Genomic DNA, 23,170 nt, shown 5'->3' with positions numbered 1-23,170 from the left:
CTACTATGTGTCTCTTCAGCAGCCTGCAGTGGTCGCCGGCGGCTTGGTGGATCCATGGAGGGAGACTCTGTTCTTGCAGTCAGGGATGCCCCACCCTGGCCCATTGTCTGCGGTCAGCAGTCCCGGCCGGCACTTCCTGGTGTCGTGCGCTGTTTGCAATGCCCACTTTACTTGGTCCTCTAGTGTCGACACAATTGTCTCCTGTGCTGCAGTGGCCATTTTGGGTGGGACAGTTTTAATAGAATCTGCTGTGGACGGCCAGACCTGCCCATCTGGCATTTGCAAGAAGTGCCAGATGGCCAGTCCGGCTTTGGGTGCCAACCAGCTACCCCACCCAAGGGAGGAACTTTGGTACGTTCCACGAGTATTCCAGTGACCCCTAGTGGATGAAAATAGGATTTTGGTACTGTACTTACCAGATAAATCCTTTTCTTTGAATCCATAGGGGGCACTGGACGCCTGCCCAGAGCAGTTTCACCTGTCTTGTGATAAGTTCAGTTTATTTGTGGAACACATTATCACCTGCTTGTTTGAATGTTAAGGTGATTGTTATTTGTTGTCGTTTCAACTTTCTAGTTGTTCGTTATCTTATAATGTTATATGTAATCCTCCATTGTTCATCCTCTCTTTTGCTCCTGTTCGGCTCAGAAAAAAACACTGAGGCATCTTGGGAGTATGGAGGGGGGAGAGGGTTATTAATTTAAATATTTAAATGTGCCTATCCCTGCTAATGCCCTGTCCATATCCCAAGAGTACTCCAGTGCTCCCTGTGGATTCAAAGAAAATTATTTATCTGGTAAGTATCAAAATCCTATTTTCTTGGTAAAACTTTCCTTGGCTAGCAATAATGTCTGTTTCATAATTTCTTGGCATGATAACTGCTTTAGTAAAACTGTAACAGGTTGAATCATTGGTTTGTGCAATCTGGTAAGTGTATGGTGCATGCACAAGGGGATGAAAACTAAGGGGTGTTTTTTTTATGAAGAGTCCAGTAGTTGTTAAACCCGTCACTTCAGATTGTATTTCTGCCCAGTATTTAAAATGGCAAGGCTTCTACTAGCAAGACCTGGCTAGTAGAAGTAGTGTCCTTTTAAATATAAGGCAGAAACAAGATCTGAAATGGCTTTTACAACCCAACTCGCATTAATAAATCAAGAATATGTCTTAAAGTCATCAAATTGAACAAATTTCTTCTGTAGCTAAATTAAGTATGAGGTTTGTGTACACAAATTATCTTTTTATCTGTGTGTTTATAGCTTGGACGATCAGAGACTATCATAAGGGATTAAAAAGTTAGGGGCGGGGGCGTGGCCTAGCCTGTAAGCCGAGAGGAAGTGATCTCCCTGAGCTCCTGCTGGCCTCGTTCATAAAACAGTTCTAAAAATCTCTGAATAGGTCCCCCAGCACCTCTATACAGGACTACTTGCTCCCCTTAGCACCTAGCATCAGAGGGGTTCGGCTGCGGAGCCGGGGTGCCCTTCTAAGGGCTCCTGCAGGTTGTGGCCTTCTCCCCCTCAAGAAGCCGGGGACTTCGGTGCTACTCCCTCCCCCTCCCGGAAGCGTGGCTGAGCGGGCCGAGTGACGGAGAAGACCGGGAGGACACGTCCATAGCCTGGAGTGGTGGATGCCGTTACCCCCGGTGCCGGAGACCCCCCTGTGATCCTGTGGCTGCCATCGGAAACGGGCGCAGCTGAAGGAGACGGCTCCACGAGGCGGGTGAGTCCCCCCTTGCTGACGTTCTCCGGCAGGTCATCAAGACTCCTTCCCCCCTCTTCTCGCGGCCCCCCACCCCTATAGATACATCAGTGGAGGCCCGGCACGTACCACAGACCTGGAGATCAAGCCCTGAGTTCCCGCGAGCTGCGGCCCTCCGGCTGCCCTCAGGCCGGGACCTCGCATACGCGGCCAGTCCGGCGTGACCCGCGACCCCCGCGGATTGGATGTGCGGCCGCTCTTCTCACCCCTGACCTCACAGCAGACCGCTGCACACCCGGGGAGGCTACCCGCTGCTCTCACCCGTCCCCTCAGCCGGAAGCCGCGCCGAGAGCAGGGCAGCTCGGCAGAGCTGGGAGAAGCCCGGCGGCCATCTTAGAAGCACCACATCATAGAGTGAAAGTGGCGGAGGGGTAGATATAAAGAATTGAGAACTTGCTACTATCTGCAAACTTGGGCAGGGAGGAGTCTGGTGTAATAGGGTGCTCTACAGGTTTATTAATTGAAAACAAAAGGGCTGATTAATGTCTTTTGTTTAAATAAAAAAATAAAAAATAAAAAAAGGGGAAAAAATAATTATTACACCACCTGGACATTTCACTGGTCACCGGGTTGTGGGGAATACAGCTCTCCCTCACCCTCAGACCCTCTATTGGGACCACCCGGCATCAAACTGCAGGCCAGTCCATCGCGTGGTTACTGAGGGATTACCTTACCCTGCACTCACCCCCTAAATATTCCCTACCACGATCTATCGGAGCTCCCACGAGCTGGAGCTACTGGGCCCAAAAGCACCTAGGAGGGGCTGGATCACTCTAACCTATTGAACGGTACCTCTCTGAGCATTCTGCTGAGACCCCCACCTGGCACCCACACATGTAACACCTGCAGGGCTTTGGATGACCCTAGGGGAAACCCCCGCCTACAGAAGATCCCAAATCTGTTGGAACTTGGGGGCATACACCCACTGCGCTGAGGCTTGACCAGTACCTACACACCATGGCGTGCCCGACTGGGCTCTCTTGATCATCCTATACGAAGCGCCTAGCATGTGACCTCGATATGTAATACACCTGATCCCGTGTGTGATTCTAATGCTATAGGAGCTTTCCTCGTCCTTACCCAGGTGTTGACTACCAACTTACCCCACCTCTCTCCACCACTATGCCTAAAGGGGGGAAAAAGTCGAACGCCCATAATTTGGTGGGCTACTTCAAGAACTCTGCTCCATCTTCCACCCGGAGAGCACCCTCACCCCCACCCACTTCAGCAATTTCTGACAGAGACTCAGATGATGACTCTTCCTCCACTCCCGCCACGAAGGCGGATGTCGCCCTCCTCCTATCCGAAATGCGTAATATTAAAAAATCAATACGCGCGGAGGTACAGGAGGCTATCTCAGGTCTGAAATCGGATGTGGACAACCTGGGCGCCAGGGTGGATGCTATTGAAAGGAAACAAGAAGAGCTTATCGCCTTCCAACAAGAATCAGAACAAGAGATGGCTCACATGCGTACGGACGTTATGCTATTAGCGGATAAACAAGAAGATTTGGACAACAGAGGTCGTCGGAACAATCTTAGAATCCGCAACGTCCCCGAGACAGTGGAGCAAACTCACCTCACGGATTATCTACTTCGCCTCTTCCGCTCACTTGCTCCCTCCGTCCCAGATGATATGCTTCTTCTAGACAGGGCTCACAGGGCTCTACGTCCTAGATCGCAAGATGCTAAAACACCAAGGGACGTAATTCTCCGCTTTCACTATTTTGCTGTTAAAGACCAAGTCTACGCCAAAACCAGGAGGATGCTGACTATCTCTTTCGAAGGCTCTGATCTCTCGATCTTCCAGGACCTGTCGCCGGTTACGCTGAATAGAAGGAGGGAACTAAAGGACATAACCAAAGCCCTAAGAGATAACAACATCAGATACAGATGGTGCTTCCCTTTTGCCCTCCAAGTCAGAGCAGATGGCAAATTCCTCTCTGCCAGGTCCCCTGACGAGGCTCTTCAGCTACTCCATCAATTGAACATCTCCGGCCCCCCGACCACCCCTCAACGTTCTCTCCCAGCCAACACCTCCCCTTCTCTCACAGCCCCAGCCTCAAACTGGACCACCGTTGGATCTGCTTCTCACACCTCTCCAGATACATGAATCACCGTCTACGGATGTCCATGCAGGGACTTGATGCCCGCAAGAGTCCCTAACGGACTACAGGGGGTCTCTCTGCGATATGCTGAGATTCCCATAGGGTGTCAAGCCTTTTGTTAAGCCAATGTTTACCGTTTAATGCCTTATTGAACCTGTTGTGGGGGGGCCTACCCGGGCCCTCGGGGCCGGGGTACTTCGTGGCTGGCCGCGTGGGCTCCGGACCCGGTGGGCCCGTCTGGGCCGAGCCTTCTCTCCTTACCTCAAGCAGGTTTTTATGTTATTACTGTTGCTCTGTTATCACCATACCATGTCTACCCTCAGTCCCATTAATGCTGTTCTCCTCCCCCCCCTCCCCCCCCTCTCCTCCCTCCCTTTTTAGCTCCCTTAGCTTACTATTTGCAATATGTATACTTAAACTGAGTTTGTTCACACACGGGACCCGGTCTCCTCTCCGAGCGGCTGGGCTCATCCACCCCCCATTCGGCCTTTAAGGTCGACGTCGGACGAACTGGACCCGCGGGTCTACTTCTTCCTTGGGTCCGACCAGTGAGAATGGATTCTTTCTGTCTTCTAGTTACTGATACTAATATATGCCTGTCCTTCATCTGTTCTCCTACCCTTCCTCCTCATCTCTCTCTGATCTTCTTTCCTTTTCCTTCCCCCATTTCTTTCGGAGTCCCGCTGGTGCGCTTCCCGATGAAGAGTGCTCCGCTCTCATACCATGGTTCTTAGAATAATCACCCTGAACACGAAAGGTCTGAATAGCCCGCGTAAGCGCTCTCTCTTATTTCAGTCCCTTAAACAACTTAAAGGCGACATCGTTTTCCTACAGGAAACCCACTTCTCTGGTAAGTCACATCCGGAACTTAGATCAAAATACTTCCCACACACTTTCCATGCTTGCGACCCCATACGCAAGAAGAAAGGGGTCTCTGTACTCTTTGCTAACCACTTGGACTTCGTCCCCTCTGAAATATTGAGGGACCCTGAAGGTAGATACCTGTTGCTAGTGGGGTTGTTAAATGGGTCCCCCTATATATTCCTGAATATCTATGCTCCAAACCAGCTCCAGGCCCCCTTTTTCCACTCACTAAATAGCCTCTTAGCTCTACACAGACGCGGTAACGTGGTGTTGGGGGGGGATTTTAATGTAACTTTAGATAGCGCCCTGGACAGGTCTAGGCCTCATCCCAGATCTATGCGCCCCTCACACACGCGCAATGCAGCCGCTTTGAATCTCCTGCTGTCACGTCACCTTCTCTTCGATACATGGAGAGTAAAAGAGCCAAATGCTAGAGATTACACATACTATTCCCCCATATACGATGTTTACACAAGACTGGACATGATTTTCCTGAGTTCGGAGCCTGCTCAATATATCCTCGACACCTCCATTCACCCCAACACGTGGTCAGACCACGGCCCGGATACTGTAGACGTCCCAGGTCCACACCCTCCCGCTCGCCACCCTGTGTGGAGGTTGAACGACAGACTCCTTCTTAATCCCCAAACAAAAGCCCACATAGCCACCGAAATCTCCCACTACTTTGAGACAAACGCATCTCCATCTGTTCCTCCTATGTTATTATGGGACGCTCACAAAGCAGTTATACGTGGATGCCTGATAAGCGCCTCCTCTTATAATAAGAAGGCCAGATCCAAACGCATTCGGGAACTCTCGGACATGGTTAATTCCCTCTCACTGAAACACAAAACATCAGGGTCCGAAACAGATCTCTCTTTCCTATCCGCAGCCAGGGGCGAACTAAACATGCTCCTGACGGCGAAGGTGGAAACCAGCTTGAAGTGGCTCAACCAATCCTTCTACGAAAAAGGGGATAAGGCTGATCGGCTACTAGCCTCTAGGCTTCGGGCTAAGCTTGCAAGGAACAACGTTATGTCTATCCAGTCTTCCTCTGGTAAGAAAACCAGGGATCCCAAACGTATCACTGAAACTTTCTCTCGCTTCTACGAGAAGTTGTACAACGCCCATGAGAACACTCAGTCGAGCCCGGACTTTCTTGGGGCCATCCGTACCTTCCTATCCCACTGCCATCTACCCTGTCTGAGCTCATCGGTTTCTGCCGAACTGAACTCAAAGATATCCGACGAAGAAATTGCCACTGTTGTCAAAACCCTGAAACTTAACAAAGCCCCTGGCCCAGACGGCTTTACGGCCGCATATTACAAGACTTTCCACCCCCAGCTTACGTCTAACCTCTCAGCTCTCTTCAATGCTGTCTTACGGGGAGCACCTTTTTCCAAATCGGCACTGGAGGCTAAGATCATAGTCATTCCTAAAGAGGGTAAGGATACATCCAATTGTGCTAACTATAGGCCTATTTCGCTACTTAATTCAGATTTCTCTATCGTCCTTGTGGATGCTGGGGTTCCTGAAAGGACCATGGGGAATAGCGGCTCCGCAGGAGACAGGGCACAAAAAGTAAAGCTTTCCGATCAGGTGGTGTGCACTGGCTCCTCCCCCTATGACCCTCCTCCAGACTCCAGTTAGATTTTTGTGCCCGGCCGAGAAGGGTGCAATCTAGGTGGCTCTCCTAAAGAGCTGCTTAGAGAAAGTTTAGCTTAGGTTTTTTATTTTACAGTGAGTCCTGCTGGCAACAGGATCACTGCAATGAGGGACTTAGGGGAGAAGGAGTGAACTCACCTGCGTGCAGGATGGATTGGCTTCTTGGCTACTGGACATCAGCTCCAGAGGGACGATCACAGTTACAGCCTGGATGGTCACCGGAGCCGCGCCGCCGGCCCCCTTGCAGATGCTGAAGTAAGAAGAGGTCCAGAATCGGCGGCTGAAGACTCCTGCAGTCTTCTAAAGGTAGCGCACAGCACTGCAGCTGTGCGCCATTTTCCTCTCAGCACACTTCACACGGCAGTCACTGAGGGTGCAGGGCGCTGGGAGGGGGGCGCCCTGGGAGGCAAATGAAAACCTTTTTTGGCGAAAAATACCTCACATATAGCCCCCAGAGGCTATATGGAGATATTTAACCCCTGCCAAGATTCACTAAATAGCGGGAGACGAGCCCGCCGAAAAAGGGGCGGGGCCTATCTCCTCAGCACACAGCGCCATTTTCTCTCACAGAAAGCCTGGAGAGAAGGCTCCCAGGCTCTCCCCTGCACTGCACTACAGAAACAGGGTTAAAACAGAGAGGGGGGGCACTGATTTTGGCGATATTGAGATATATATAAAGATGCTATAAGGGAAAACACTTATATAAGGTTGTCCCTATATAATTATAGCGTTTTGGTGTGTGCTGGCAAACTCTCCCTCTGTCTCCCCAAAGGGCTAGTGTGGGTCCTGTCCTCTGTCAGAGCATTCCCGGTGTGTGTGCTGTATGTCGGTACGTGTGTGTCGACATGTATGAGGACGATGTTGGTGAGGAGGCGGAGAAATTGCCTGTAATGGTGATGTCACTCTCTAGGGAGTCGACACCGGAATGGATGGCTTATTTAGGGAATTACGTGAGAATGTCAACACGCTGCAAGGTCGGTTGACGACGTGAGACGGCCGACAAACTATTAGTACCGGTCCAGGCGTCTCAGAAACACCGTCAGGGGCGTTAAAAACGCCCATTTACCTCAGTCGGTAGACACAGACACGGACACTGAATCCAGTGTCGACGGTGAATAAACAAACGTATTTCTCATTAGGGCCACACGTTAAGGGCAATGAAGGAGGTGTTGCATATTTCTGATACTACAAGTACCACAAAAAAGGGTATTATGTGGGAGTGAAAAAACTACCTGTAGTTTTTCCTGAATCAGATAAAATAAAATGAAGTGTGTGATGATGCGTGGGGTTACCCCGATAGCAAATATTGGCGTTATACCCTTTCCCGCCAGAAATTAGGGCGCGTTGGGAAACACCCCTTAGGGTGATAAGGCGCTCACACGCTTATCAAGTGGCGTTACCGTCTCCAGATACGGCCGCCCTCAAGGAGCCAGCTGATAGGAAGCTGGAAAGATATCCTAAAAAGTATATACACACATACGGTGGTTATACTGCGACCAGCGATCGCCATCAGCCTGGAGATGCAGTGCTGGGTTGGCTTGGTCGGATTCCCTGACTGAAAATATTTTATTCATATAGAGCATTTAATAGGATGCATTCTATATATATGTACGTGAGATGCACAGAGGGATATTTGCTCTCTGGCATCAAGATAAGTACGTTGTCCATATCACCCAGAAGATGTCATGGACACGACAGTGGTCAGGTGATACAGATCCCATACGGCACATGGAAGTATTGCCGTATAAAGGGAAGGAGTTAGTTGGGGTCGGTCCATCGGACCTGGGGACCACGGCAACAGCTGGGAAATCCAACCTTTTTACCCCAAGTTACATCTCAGCTGAAAAAGACACCGTCTTTTCAGCCTCAATCCTTCCTTTCCCATGAGGGCATGCAGGCAAAAGGCCAGTCATATCTGCCCAGACATAGAGGTAAGGGAAGTAGACTGCAGCAGGCAGCCCCTTCCCAGGAAAAGAAGCCCTCCACCGCGTCTGCCAAGTCCTCAGCATGACGCTGGGGCCATGCAAGCGGACTCAAGGTGGGGGGGTAGTCTCAAGAGTCTCAGCGCGCAGTGGGATCACTCGCAGGTTGACCCCTAGATAGTACAAGTATTATCCCAGGGGTACAGATTGGAGAGTCGAGACATCTTCTCCTCGCAGGTTTCTGAAGTCTGCTTTACCAACGGCTCCCTCCGACAGGGAGGCAGCATTGGAAACAATTCACAAGCTGTATATCCAGCAGGTGATAATCAAAGTACCCCTCCTACAACAAGGAAAAGGGTATTATTTTTCCACACTATATTGTGGTACTGACGCCAGACGGCTTGGTGAGACATAGTCTAAACTGAAATCTTTGAACACTTACATAAAAGGTTCAAATCGAGATGGAGTCACTCAGAGCAGTGATAGCGAACCGGAAAAAAGGGGACTATATGGTGTCCCTGGACATCAAGGATTACCTCCATGTCCAAATTTGCCCTTCTCAACAAGGGTACCTCTGGTTCGTGGTACAGAACTGTCAATATCAGTTTCAGACGATGCCGTTTGAATTATCCACGGCACCCCGGGCCTTTTACCAAGGTAATGGCCGAAAAGATGTTTCTTCAAAGAAAAAAGGCATCTAAATTATCCCTTACTTGGACGATATCCTGAAAAGGGCAAGTTCCAGAGAACAGTTGGAGGTCGGAAGAGCACTATCTAAAGTAGTTCTACGACAGCACGACTGGATTCTAAATATTCCAAGAATCGCAGCTGTTTTCCGACGATACGTCTGCTGTTCCTAGGAATGATTCTGGGCATAGTCCAGAAAAAGGTGTTCCTCCGGGAGGAAAAAGCCAAGGAGTTATTCGACCTAGTCAGAAACCTCCTAAAACCAGGCCAAGTATCAGTGCATCAATGCACAGGAGTCCTGGGAAAAATGGTGGCTTCTTACGAAGCGATTCCATTCGGCAGATCTCAGGGGATTTGCTGGACGAATGGTCCGGATCGCATTTTCAGATGCATCAGCGGATAATCCTGTCTCCAAGGACAAGGGTGTCTCTTCTGTGGGGGCTGCAGAGTGCTCATCTTTTAGAGGGCAGCACACTCAGCATTCAGGACTGTGTTCTGGGGACCACGGATACCAGCCTGAGAGGCTGGGGAGTAGTCACACAGGGAAAAAATTTCCAAGGAAGTGTGGTCAAGTCTGGAGACTTCTCTCCACATGAATATACTGGAGCTAAGGGCAATTTACAATGCTCTGAGCCTAGGAAGACTCCTGCTTCAAAGTCAACCGGTGCTGATCCAGTAGGACATCATCATGGCGGTCGCCCACGTTATCAGACGGGGCGACACAAGAAGCAGGAGGGCAATGACAGCAAGGATTCTTCGCTGGGCGGAAAATCATGTGATAACACTGTCAGCAGTGTTCATTCCGGGAGTGGGCAACTGGGAAGATTTCCTCAGCATAAATGAATTCCACCCGGAAAAGTGGAAACTTAATCTGGAAGTTTCCACATGATTGTAAACCGTTGGGAAAGACCAAAGGTGGTTATGATGGCGTCCCACCTGAAGCGCCAGGTCAAGAGACACTCAGGCAATAGCTGGGACGCTCTGGTAACACCGTCGGTGTACCAGTCGGTGTATGTGTTCCATCCTCTGCTTTTCATACCCAATGTATTGAAAATGATAGGAAGGAGAGGAGTAAGAACTATACTCGTGGCTCCGGTTTGGCCAAGAAGGACTTGGTTCCCGGAACTTAAAGAGATACTAAGAAGGGTCTTGATTCGGCAAGAACCGTGTCTGTTCCGGGACTTACCGCAGCTGCGTTGACGCCAAGGCGGGTGAACGCCGGATCCTAAGGGAAAGAGGCATTCCGGAAGAGGTCATCCCTACCCTGGTCAGAGCCAGGAAGGAGGTGACCGCACAACATTATCACCACTTAGGTGAAAATATGTGCCAGGGTGTGAGTCCAGGAAGGCTCCACGGAAGAATTTCAACTAGGTTGGTTAATTTCTACATTTCCTGCAAACAGGAGTGTCTATGGGTCTCAAATTGGGTCCATTAAGGTTCAAATTTTCGGCCTGTTGATTTTCTTCCAGAAAGAAATTGGCTTCAGTTCCTGAAGTCCAGAAGTTGTTAAGGGAGTACTGCATATACAGCCCCTTTGATGTCTCCAGTGGCACTGGGCGATCTCAACGTAGTTTTGGGATTCCTAAAAAATCACATTGGTTTAAACAACTCAAATCTGTGGATTTGATATATCTCACATGGAAAATGACCATGTTGTTGGTCCTGGCCTCGGCCAGGCGAGTGTCAGAATTGGCGGCTTTATCTCACAAAGCCATATCTGATTGTCCATTCGGACAGAGCAAAGCTGCGGACTCGTCCCCAGTTTCTCCTTAAGGTGGTGTCAGCGTTTCACCTGAACCAGCTTATTGTGGTACCTGCGGCTACTAGGGACTTGGAGGACTCCAAGTTGCTGGATGTTATCAGGGCCCTGAAAATATAGTTTCCAGGTTGGCTGGAGTCAGGAAATCTGACTTGCTGTTTATCCTGTATGCACCCAACAATGCTGGGTGCTTCTGCTTCTAAGCAGTCGATTGCTCGTGGGATTGGTAGCACAATTCAACTTGCACATTCTGTGGCAGGCCTGCCACAGTCTAAATCTGTTAAGGCCCATTCCACAAGGAAGGTGGGCTCATCTTGGGCGGCTGCCCGAGGGGTCTCGGCATTACAACTTTGCCGAGCAGCTACGTGGTCGGGGGAGAACACGTTTGTAAAATTCTACAAATTTGATACCCTGGCAAAAGAGGACCTGGAGTTCTCTCATTCGGTGCTGCAGAGTCATCCGCACTCTCCCGCCCGTTTGGGAGCTTTGGTATAATCCCCATGGTCCTTTCAGGAACCCCAGCATCCACAAGGACGATAGAGAAAATAAGAATTTACTTACCGATAATTCTATTTCTCGGAGTCCGTAGTGGATGCTGGGCGCCCATCCCAAGTGCGGATTATCTGCAATACTTGTACATAGTTATTGCTAACTAAATCGGGTTATTGTTGTTGTGAGCCATCTTTTCAGAGGCTCCGCTGTTATCATACTGTTAACTGGGTTCAGATCACAGGTTGTACAGTGTGATTGGTGTGGCTGGTATGAGTCTTACCCGGGATTCAAAATTCCTCCCTTATTGTGTACGCTCGTCCGGGCACAGTACCTAACTGGAGTCTGGAGGAGGGTCATAGGGGGAGGAGCCAGTGCACACCACCTGATCGGAAAGCTTTACTTTTTGTGCCCTGTCTCCTGCGGAGCCGCTATTCCCCATGGTCCTTTCAGGAACCCCAGCATCCACTACGGACTCCGAGAAATAGAATTATCGGTAAGTAAATTCTTATTATCAAGATCTATGCCAAAATATTAGCCCTTCGTCTAAATAGTGTCTTACCCCACCTTATCCATAATGACCAGGTAGGATTTATTCCCGGCCGTCAAGCCCGAGACAACACGAGACGAGTTATTAGCCTGGCTCACTACATCAACCTCACACACACTCCTGCTCTCTTGCTTTCTCTGGACGCGGAGAAAGCGTTTGACAGGATAGGATGGCCCTTTATGTTTGAAACCCTTACTCATTTTGGTTTTCAGGGGGAATTCCTTGCAGGGATCCAAGCCTTGTACTCGATCCCTTCCGCCAGGGTCTCTGTGAATGGAGTGCAGTCAGATCCTCTGGACATCACCAACGGTACCAGACAGGGCTGCCCACTCTCGCCCCTGATCTTTGCCTTAGTGATAGAGCCATTAGCAGCCCGCATCAGAGCCTTGCCTGATATAGGAGGGCTGGAAGTGGGGGACTCTGTTTACAAGATCTCCTTGTTCGCAGACGACGTCCTCCTATCACTTTCTTCACCACACACTTCTCTGCCGAACCTTTTTACACTCCTGTCTGAATACGGAAATATATCGGGCTACAAAGTCAATTGGTCCAAAACAGAAGCTCTCCCCTTCCACATTCCCCCTTCCCAATTATCCCACATGCAAAACAATTTTAAATTCGCCTGGTGCGCTTCTAAAATCCGATATTTGGGGGTCTATGTTACGAGCCGCTATGGAGACTTGTTTAAGGAAAACTTCTCGCCATTGCTTAGAAACCTTAAGGCCGATCTCCATAAATGGCAATCACTGATTATCTCCTGGTTAGGTCGTATTATAGCTTTGAAAATGAATATCATCCCCCGCCTCCTCTATTTATTTCAGACGCTGCCAGTGAAACTTCCGGACTCTGTGCTAGCACAAATTCATTCATGGTTGCTCCGTTTTGTGTGGAGAAATAAAGTCCCTAGGATAGGGTTCTCTACCCTACGCAAATCAGTGCAGGAAGGGGGTAGGGGCTTCCCAGATATCCGTCTTTACTACTTGGCTACCCATCTCAGCCAAGCGGTGGCCTGGTTCGACCCTACGCAGTCTATACGCTGGCTCCAGTTAGAAAAGGCGCTTAGCCACACTCCATCTCTATCGTCTCTACTTTTATCCCCTCCTAAAACTAGATCTCCCCATTTACAACTGGGACTATTGCACACGCCATTTTCACATGCTGTCATTCCCCTCGGCGCTTACTCCCTTATGGGACAACTCTTCTTTCGCCCCGGGCCGCTCTCTGACCCGCTCGCGTCCATGGTTGACACATAACATTCGCTTTATCCTGGACGTGCTGTCCGAAGGTACCTGTGCACCTTTACCGGAAATCATGTCAAAATATGACTTCCCGGAAGCGAATCCTTTTACCTATCTCCAGGTGAGACATTTCGTCTCTTCCTTAATGAACTCATCTCCATTCCAACCTCTCTCCACCCTGGAGTCCTATTGTTACCACAAACCGCTTGCCCGAGGAATCATCTCTTTGCTGTATTCCCTTCTTCTGGCAGGGGGCCAGTCGGCGACCCCGGCTTTTATACTCCAGTGGGAACGGGACCTCGGCCCGATGCCGGCTGATTCTGATTGGTCAGATGTCTTCACTGCGGCCGCGAAAGCCTCTATTTCAACACTAGTAAAGGAAAACGCATATAAAATCTTATATAGATGGTATTTAGTCCCCTCTAGACTCCACAAAATATTTCCCTCCTCTTCGCCCCTGTGTTGGAGAGGATGTGGTGGGCATGGTTCTTTCCTCCACATATGGTGGACGTGCCCCAAAATCATGCTATTTTGGGACTCAGTCGCACACCTGCTGAGCGCAGTGCTCCAGATCCAGGTATGCAAAGACCATTGGTCCTTCCTACTAGGTCTCCCCATTGCTAACGCACCTCCGAACTCTGGTAAATTACTGACACAGATCTTAAACGCAGCCAGGTGCTCAATTGCCCTCCAATGGAAAAAGAGGGAGCCCCCCCTATGCAACAGGTCATCAATAAAGTATGGTACTTCGCAAGCATGGAAAAAATCACTGCATACCTCCATAACAGATCTTTCCAGTTTCTCCTGACCTGGGAACTATGGTTCGACTCTCAGGCCCCCGCACATAGATTACGATCCCCCGGGAGCTCGACGGCTCTCCTGCTATGATCCCTGTATTCTCCTACCCTGACAAGTAGATTTGTGAATTTCCCCAGCACGCCCTTTCCGTGTTCGCCGAGTAACACTCTCCATTTAGTACTAGCGCCCTGAGCGTAATCAGCGCAGCCCGGGGGCGCACCGGCGGCCGCTTTCTAACCTTGTCCCCTCTCCCCTCCTACTCTATTCCTTCACCGTCTTTCCTGTCTCTTCTTCTCGCTTTTCATGCTCTTTCTCTCTAGTCTTTTTCTTCTCATTGCTATTGTCACGAGTTTGATCCTTGGTTCCCATCCAATTAAATAACCTCTGTTTACCCCGATGTATAACCCATCACTGTTTATTTGCATTATGGGAACCACATGTTCTTTATTCTAAGGTTATATCTCTGCTTTTGGTAATATAATGTTAAACGGAACAGCTCACCCCACAAGTGGGGGGAGATTGCTGTAATGTCTATAACCTGTAAATTAAAATACACAATTTAAAAAAAAAAAAAAAAAGTTAGGGGCAGATGTATGAAGCTTGGAATAGTGATAAAGAAGTGATAAGTGGAAGGTGATAACACACCAGTCAATCAGCTCCTAACTGTCATTTTTCAAACCCATAGTGATTAGCTGGTGCATTGTCACCTTCCACTTATCACTTCGTTATCACTTCTCCAGGCTTAACACCAGTGACGTGCATTGAGATCCGTGGCTGGCGAGGCACTGGCTGATGATACCACCACCACCACCCCCCCCTCCCCCCAAAAAACAAACAAAAAAAGCCCGTAGAGCCCCCCCTTTCTCAACTAAAACCAGCTTCAGGCTGAACCAGCCAGGGGGAGTGTTGCCATAGCAGGGGAGACGCTCGCATTAAACATCCCCCCCAAACCAGTCAGCTTGAATTCCTCAGAAAGAGGGGATAGCAAAATAGCAAAAATAGGGTTCCCCCTCCCGAGCAACAACCAGCACTGGGCTGAAACCAGTGCTATGCCCCGCACCCCTGGTGGTGGTGGTGGGTGCGGGGTTCATGGACCGATAATTTTGTTACAGGTTGAGTATCCCATATCCAAATATTCCGAAATACGGACTTTTTTGAGTGAGAGTGAAATAGTGAAACCTTTGTTTTTTGATGGCTCAATGTACACAGACTTTGTTTAATACACAAAGTTATTAAAAATATTGTATTACATGACCTTCAGGCTGTGTGTATAAGGTGTATATGAAACATAAATGATTTGTGTGATTGTTCACACACTTTGTTTAATGCACAAAGTTATAAAAAATATTGTCTAAAATGACCTTCAGGCTGTGTATATAAGGTGTATATGACACATAAATGCATTCTGTGCTTAGACTTAGGTCCCATCACCATGATATCTCATTATGGTATGCAATTATTCCAAAATACGGAAAAATCCCATATCCAAAATACCTCTGGTCCCAAGCATTTTGGATAAGGGATACTCAACCTGTATTTAGAGGAGGCCTACAGGTCCCAGCAAGCCTGCCCTAGCATGCAGGCACTTGGAGAACCACGAGTGCCTGCATGCCCTGACAATTAGGGCCCGCTGGCACCTCTAGTCCTCCTGTAGAGATAATATTAAAATAAATACAAAACACGTTTAAAAAAATATATATATATTTTTTTTTAATTATACTGGGTCTTCACCTGAGGGGTTGCGGCCTTTAAGTTTTTTTTCATGGCTGCCGCCCATCCAGGACTTCCACGGCGTCTTCGTTCTTCAGGAGCTTTTCAACGCTCCTCCTCCGCTGTCGGACTGACAGCCAAGTCTCGTGCTGACTCATATAAGTCAGCCAGAGGGGGGCGGGGTGATGATGCGGCGAGCTGTGATTGGCTCGTGGTGGCCATCTTGGATATCAAAAATGGCTCTGCAGCGCCATTTTTTAAATTGGTAATGCCTTCAAACTGTGGTGCCCTAATGGCTGCAGGGACTGGATCCATGATCCAGACCTGCAGCCAAACTGCCCACTGAGTCCGGTCGCCGATACCCACTGGCCGCCATCTCTTAAGTCTCGCTGCTGCCACCAGCTACAGCTGCGCGCTTCCGCCCACCTCCCCTGATGCCGGGTTCTGCGCCGCAAAGTGTGCCTGCTCATCAAACGTGATGAGCAGGCAAATATAGTGAGTTTGTTGTGTGGAACTGGGAGGGGGGAGAGTGTGAGGAGGACAGTCATGTAATTTTTTTGTCCAGGGCTTCCATTAACTTAGTTACTGAAAGACCTGGACAACAATAAAGCACTGGTAGTATATAGTACTATGGGGGTCATTCCGACCCATTCGCACGATGCGGGTCTTCACTGTGGTGCGAACGGGTCAGAACTGCGGCATGCACAGCGCTCGCATTGTGCATGCGCATCGTTTCCCAGCGACGGCAGTCGCGGGGCAACGACGCCAGGACCAAACAAAGAGATGACCTGATCGCAAGAAGATTGATAGCGGGAAGGAAGATCGGGGCATCTACTCATAATGTCCCGGGCGTGGTAAGGCGAACGCGTGTCCAGGCGTTTGGAGGGCGGATGTCTGACGTCACAGCCGGGACCTTCATCGCTTGATCCGTCGCACTGGGTAAGTAGGTGCAGGGCTGGTCTTGCTCTGCACAAAACTTTTTTAGCATAGCAGGGCTGCACAAGCGATCGCAGCCCTGCTATGCTAAAATACACTCCCCCATAGGCGGCGTCAAGTTGATCGCACGAACAGCAAAAAGTTGCTATGTGCGATCAACTCGGAATGACCACCTATGTGACCGTGTGTAACTAAACGCTTACATACACTGACTGCAGCTGACACTAGCTCTCTCTCCCTGTACAGCAGCACTGACAGTGACAGCCGAATGCAGGTCACTGTCAGTGCTGAATCTGCTGCCCAATCACATTGTCGGCAGTGACAGGGGCTTGCTTTCATATGGGCTGAAAGCACGTCCCTGCTGCACTGAGGCACTTGTATAGGTGCCGCTTACGGTGATTTTTTGAAAGGGCTTTTACAGCACTCTGCTTGGACCTGCCCTCTGCCCGCCCCCTGCCGTTTACAATTGGCAGTAAGAGGCACTGTTCTAGGTGCCTCCGAAATCAGTTCTAAACACTGGAAAGGATTATATTAATATAAAGAAGATACTTATGGCACAGAACATGTCATAAACATCTTCCTTGTATTATTTTAATCCTAAATGACAGGGGAGGCACTGCCTCCCCTGCCTTCCCTGACTGCATGTCCCTGCTTAATACATCTGCCCCTTACTGAAATAACTACAAAACATTCTCACTACTAAAATATCACTAAATACTGTATATTGATTTCTGTCTACTGCTGGCAGTATTTGAGATTAGGCATTGAATCACTATATTTTTAAATGTTTGTTACATTGATTTATTTTTCCCTTTTTAGGTGAACAACTTTTTATTTCTGTAGCACACTATACTCTGACATACATTCATGTATCAGGCGTCTGCAAAGTTGGGATATTATAAGGTTCATCATATCTGAATAAATTATTTTTAAAATGTGTATTTTTGTTGCATTTAGTTGCTACAGTGTTGTATTTGCTCAATTTACTTGATGTCTCTTTTCTCTATCCTGCTGTCTGTATGCAAATGAGATGCATGACTTACAATAACTGGAATATATATAATATAATTGTTGTATTTTGTTTTGAAGATTCATGCACCTAGGAAACCCCACTCAAGGCCATACAGAGGAGGCTACCATGATCATAGGTAGGAGACAAATCTAGTTATTCCTTACTTGATATTTGTATACGTACATATACAGTATGTGTGGCACACTTTAAATAGTTTTATACTACTGGGTAATTGAAAATGTAATTATTGCATAATCTTATAAAGGCACCAAACCTTTTGAGTTCATCACTTTAAAATGGCAAAGGAAGGATGAGTGTGAGGTCCAGTTGGTAGCCACAGTCACAGTGATGGTGGTTCTGGTTGGTTCACCCACTCATCTCCCCAATGCTGGCTTACACAGATGTTTGACAGCACTAAGAGAAGACACATGGCTCTCCATAAAAAAATTGATGCATTGAGCATATTGGTATGCTCCGATAACTTGTTCCATGGGAAGGGCAAATTTATCACAGGGGCGCCAGGCAAGGAGGGGGCGCCGCCTGGCAGTGCCACACGCGGCCAAAGGGTAGAAAAGTAGTAACATCAGACTGTGCCTGGTGAGAGTCTGTTACTGCTGAAGCGGCGCCAGTGTCCGGCAGCACAGCACTTGTAATCATACTCAAAATAATCTACAGCTCCCAGCAGCCCTTGGGAACTGTAGTTTATTTTGAGTCTGATTACAAGTGCGGTGCTGCCGGACACTAGTCTGATCACTAGTGCAGTGCAGTGCAGTGCTGATGGACACGCCGGCAGTAACAGACTATAGATCTATTTGTTGTTGAAGATAATAAAGTGGCAGCGTTTGGGAGAAGGGACTGTAGTACCTGGAAAACTACACGATTTTCATGCATGTTAGATGTAAGTAAGTAGTAAGTAAGCGCAAACTTTAACTTGTTCAGTGCAATAAAGAAATTACATATCGTACCTATTTCAAGGCCAGGTTCAAGGAGATGTATACCAGTTAATTGTATAATTGATAATTTTATCTTGGAAGTGATGGCACCCTGATGTTTCTTCTAACAGGAAACACTTCTACCATCCAACTAATGGTGTTTGGTTAATGGCTGGGTCCATTTGAGGCTCATCTCACAGCATCTCATTAGCATTTCATTCGGGATGCAGTCAAGATGCCGGTGTTTGGCATCCCAGCGGTCGGAAAGCTGACACCAGCATCCCGAAACTGCTTGGAATGCTGATGCTGTCATCTAAACATAGATGGATCGAGTTGGTGCTAATGTTTCCACTGGCAATCCACGTGGGAGGATTAGGGTTAGGCTGTGAGGGTGGTAGGTTTAGGGTTAGTCTGCAGGGAGGCAGATTAGGAAGGATGGGTTAGGGTTAGACACCCCTGAAGAGGCTGGGGGTTGGAGGGGGCGGGTTAGGGTCAGGGTTTGGGAAGGGTGGGTTAGGGGGAGGGATGGTGTAACGTGAATATGAGACACTACTGTGTGGTGTAATGTGAAAAAGGGACACTACTGTGTGGCATAATTTGATTCGGAAGTACTATTGTGTCCACTACCTTCCCCCACAAGACCATGCCCCATTTCCAATACTCACACCTTATTTCAAATGTGTGTAGGGGGGGGGGGGGGGGGGGGGGGCGCGCCAGCCTCTTACTTTGCCAGGGGCGCTTGGACCCCTAGATACACCCCTGCCTGGGAGTGCTGCTTTTAAGGGACCTGCATTGCATCAAGTCAAGTATTTGTCCAATGCATAATATTTATTTTCCTGCAATGTATTTTTCTTACACCAGATGAGAGAATTTTTCGACATCATATATGATAAAAGGCTAACAATGCCCCTGACATCTATGGGGGGAATTCAAGTGTTTTGCGCACTGGCAGCCACTATATGCCGCCTGACGGAGCAATTCAAGTGTTGTTCCGTTCAAGAGCACACAGCCGCCGGCGCTGACATTACGGTTATGTTGTTTCATCATTTTGACGGGCTGGTAACTAGTATGTTATGTTAGTGAAAGTTAGCATCTCACCAGTAAATACAATTTCTATGCTCACGTCTTTAGTGAACTGGCCTAAACAGAGGTAATGGTGAACACTTATTCTGCTGAATGATTGACTACAGTATTTCCTTCTCTACAGGTGTTACCTGTAATCTTTTTAAAGACCTCTTGTATCTTTGAGTTCTGCTTATAAGCTTGAATAAGTAATGACTACCTCTGTGTTCTGGAGAGTGGCAGGCATTTTCTTTTAGTACACTGCAAATAAACTTTTCTCTATCATCCATAAGGGATACTGGGGACCTTAGTACAATGGGTATAGAAGGGGTCCAAACTAGTCGGTGCACTTTAAATTTCTTCCACAGGGTGTGCTGGCTCCTCCCCTCTATGCCCTTGCCTACAGCTCAGTTTAGAAAAATGTGCCCTCAGGAGTGGATGCACACTCTGGTGCTTCAGAGAGTTTTTCTTCATTTAGTTTCTGTTTGTTATTTTCAGGTAAGCTGTTTGGGCAACAGCTTACCTGCACCGAGGAACACTGGGAGGGGGGGGGGGGAGAACCGACACCGGCCTTGTTTAGAGGTGCTGAGTCGGATCCCACTGACAGGACAATGGTCCTAAGGATCAGTGCACCGCAGGCATTGCGCTCTCGCGCACACACCCGCAGCACACCGCACACCCCCAGTACAGAAACTGAAAGCAGGCAGAGTGGTGAGTGACAACCGGGGACCCCACTAGGGGGTGACTCGGTTCCTATGTGCGGCCTGAATGCAAGTGGCATACAGACGCCCCTGATGGTGATCCAATAACCCCCCTGCTAGACTGGCAGCGGTAGTGAAAAACTAGATGATTGTACTTTATTTTACACAATTTTTGGGGACATTTGCCAATATAAATATCAGCATAGCTCTGGCGCCATTGTAAGGGGCGGAGCTTCCTCAGAGCGGGACCAGTGACTTCTTGACGCCATTTCCTGCACACACAGCGCTGCTGCAGGTCTGCCAGCTCCTCCAAGGGATCCTCCATGGCCAGACACTGAAGTGGGAGAGCTCGCTGTGAGACCTATATATTAGGCTCCTCAAGCACTATATACCAAATTGCCTCACTTCTACTATATAATTGTTAGTTCTCAGGCTGGTGCTGGTCCCTCCTCTGAGTATCGCCACACACAATAGTCTTGGCAGGTTTGCTTGTACCTGCTGTTCTCTGTGTTTGTGTGTGAATGTAAACGTCCTCTGTCAGCATGGTGATAATAGCAGTGTGCGCTGTTTGTCACACCAGGTTTTCTCTGACGTCCTAGTGGATGCTGGGACTCCGTCAGGACCATGGGGATTAGCGGCTCCGCAGGAGACAGGGCACAAAAATAAAAGCTTTAGGACTAGGTGGTGTGCACTGGCTCCTCCCCCTATGACCCTCCTCCAAGCCTCAGTTAGGTTTTTGTGCCCGTCCGAGCAGGGTGCAATCTAGGTGGCTCTCCTAAAGAGCTGCTTAGAAAAAGTTATTAGGTTTTTTATTTTCAGTGAGTCCTGCTGGCAACAGGCTCACTGCAACGAGGGACTTAGGGGAGAAGAAGTGAACTCACCTGCGTGCAGGATGGATTGGCTTCTTAGGCTACTGGACACCATTAGCTCCAGAGGGATCGAACACAGGCCCAGCCATGGAGTCCGGTCCCGGAGCCGCGCCGCCGACCCCCTTGCAGATGCCGAAAAGTGAAGAGGTCCAGAAACCGGCGGCAGAAGACATTTCAGTCTTCATGAGGTAGCGCACAGCACTGCAGCTGTGCGCCATTGTTGTCAGCACACTTCACACCAGCGGTCACTGAGGGTGCAGGGCGCTGGGGGGGGGCGCCCTGGGCAGCAATGATAATACCTTGTTCTGGCTAAAAATACATCACATATAGCCCCTGGGGCTATATGGATGTATTTAACCCCTGCCAGGTCTCACAAACACCGGGAGAAGAGCCCGCCGAAATAGGGGGCGGGGCCTATCTCCTCAGCACACAGCGCCATTTTCCTGCACAGCTCCGCTGCGAGGAAGGCTCCCAGGACTCTCCCCTGCACTGCACTACAGAAACAGGGTAAAAAAAACAGAGAGGGGGGGCACTTTTTTGGCGATATTGATATATTAAGCTGCTATAAAGGAAACAACACTTCTGTAGGGTTGTTCCTATATATTTATAGCGCTTGGGTGTGTGCTGGCAAACTCTCCCTCTGTCTCCCCAAAGGGCTAGTGGGGTCCTGTCTTCGATAAGAGCATTCCCTGTGTGTCTGCTGTGTGTCGGTACGTGTGTGTCGACATGTATGAGGACGATGTTGGTGTGGAGGCGGAGCAATTGCCGGTAATGGTGATGTCACCCCCTAGGGAGTCGACACCGGAATGGATGGCTTTGTTTATGGAATTACGTGATAATGTCAGCACGTTACAAAAATCAGTTGACGACATGAGACGGCCGGCAAACCAGTTGGTACCTGTCCAGGCGTCTCAGACACCGTCAGGGGCTGTAAAACGCCCTTTACCTCAGTCGGTCGACACAGACCCAGACACGGACACCGAATCTAGTGTCGACGGTGAAGAAACAAACGTATTTTCCAGTAGGGCCACACGTTATATGATCACGGCAATGAAGGAGGCTTTGCATATCTCTGATACTGCAAGTACCACAAAAAGGGGTATTATGTGGGGTCTGAAAAAACTACCTGTAGTTTTTCCTGAATCAGAGGAATTGAATGAAGTGTGTGATGAAGCGTGGGTTAACCCCGATAGAAAACTGCTAATTTCAAAGAAGTTATTGGCATTATATCCTTTCCCGCCAGAGGTTATGGCGCGCTGGGAAACACCCCCTAGGGTGGATAAGGCACTCACACGCTTATCAAAACAAGTGGCGTTACCGTCTCCTGAAACGGCCGCCCTCAAGGATCCAGCTGATAGGAGGCTGGAAACTACCCTGAAAAGTATATACACTCATACTGGTGTTATACTGCGACCAGCCATCGCCTCTGCATGGATGTGCAGTGCTGGGGTGGTTTGGTCGGATTCCCTGACTGAAAATATTGATACCCTGGATAGGGACAGTATTTTATTGCCTATAGAGCAATTAAAGGATGCTTTTCTTTATATGCGAGATGCTCAGAGGGATATTTGCACTCTGGCATCGAGAGTAAGTGCGATGTCCATATCTGCCAGAAGAAGTTTATGGACGCGACAGTGGTCAGGTGATGCGGATTCCAAACGACATATGGAAGTATTGCCGTATAAAGGGGAGGAATTATTTGGGGTCGGTCTATCGGATTTGGTGGCCACGGCAACAGCCGGGAAATCCACCTTTTTACCTCAGGTCCCCTCCCAACAGAAAAAGACACCATCTTTTCAGCCGCAGTCCTTTCGTTCCTATAAGAACAAGCGGGCAAAAGGACAGTCATATCTGCCCCGAGGCAAAGGAAAGGGTAAGAGAGTGCACCAAGCAGCTCCCTCCCAGGAGCAGAAGCCCTCCCCGGCTTCTGCAAAGCCCTCAGCATGACGTTGGGGCTTTACAAGCGGACTCAGGGGCGGTGGGGGGTCGACTCAAGAATTTCAGTGCACAGTGGGCTCACTCACAGGTGGACCCCTGGATCCTGCAGGTAGTATCTCAGGGTTACAGGTTGGAATTCGAGAAGTCTCCCCCTCGCCGGTTCCTAAAGTCTGCTC

At 49.0% G+C, this 23,170-nt stretch overlaps 1 protein-coding gene across 1 annotated transcript in view; it reads left to right on the top strand.

Annotated features, from left to right (window-relative positions):
- LOC135042967 (uncharacterized) overlaps window positions 1-23,170 on the top strand; it is a 490,494-nt gene that overhangs the window by 302,973 nt on the left and 164,351 nt on the right. Inside the window, exon 3 of the mRNA XM_063955072.1 lies at window positions 17,570-17,628. Coding sequence (XP_063811142.1) covers window positions 17,570-17,628 — 59 coding nt within the window. The remainder of the gene's footprint in view (window positions 1-17,569; window positions 17,629-23,170) is intronic.

This window comes from Pseudophryne corroboree, chromosome 2 (genome assembly GCF_028390025.1).
Source record: "Pseudophryne corroboree isolate aPseCor3 chromosome 2, aPseCor3.hap2, whole genome shotgun sequence".
Lineage (NCBI taxonomy): Eukaryota > Metazoa > Chordata > Amphibia > Anura > Myobatrachidae > Pseudophryne > Pseudophryne corroboree.
The sequence above is the reverse complement of the archived record's forward strand: the minus strand, read 5'-3'. Positions and strand labels throughout refer to the sequence as shown.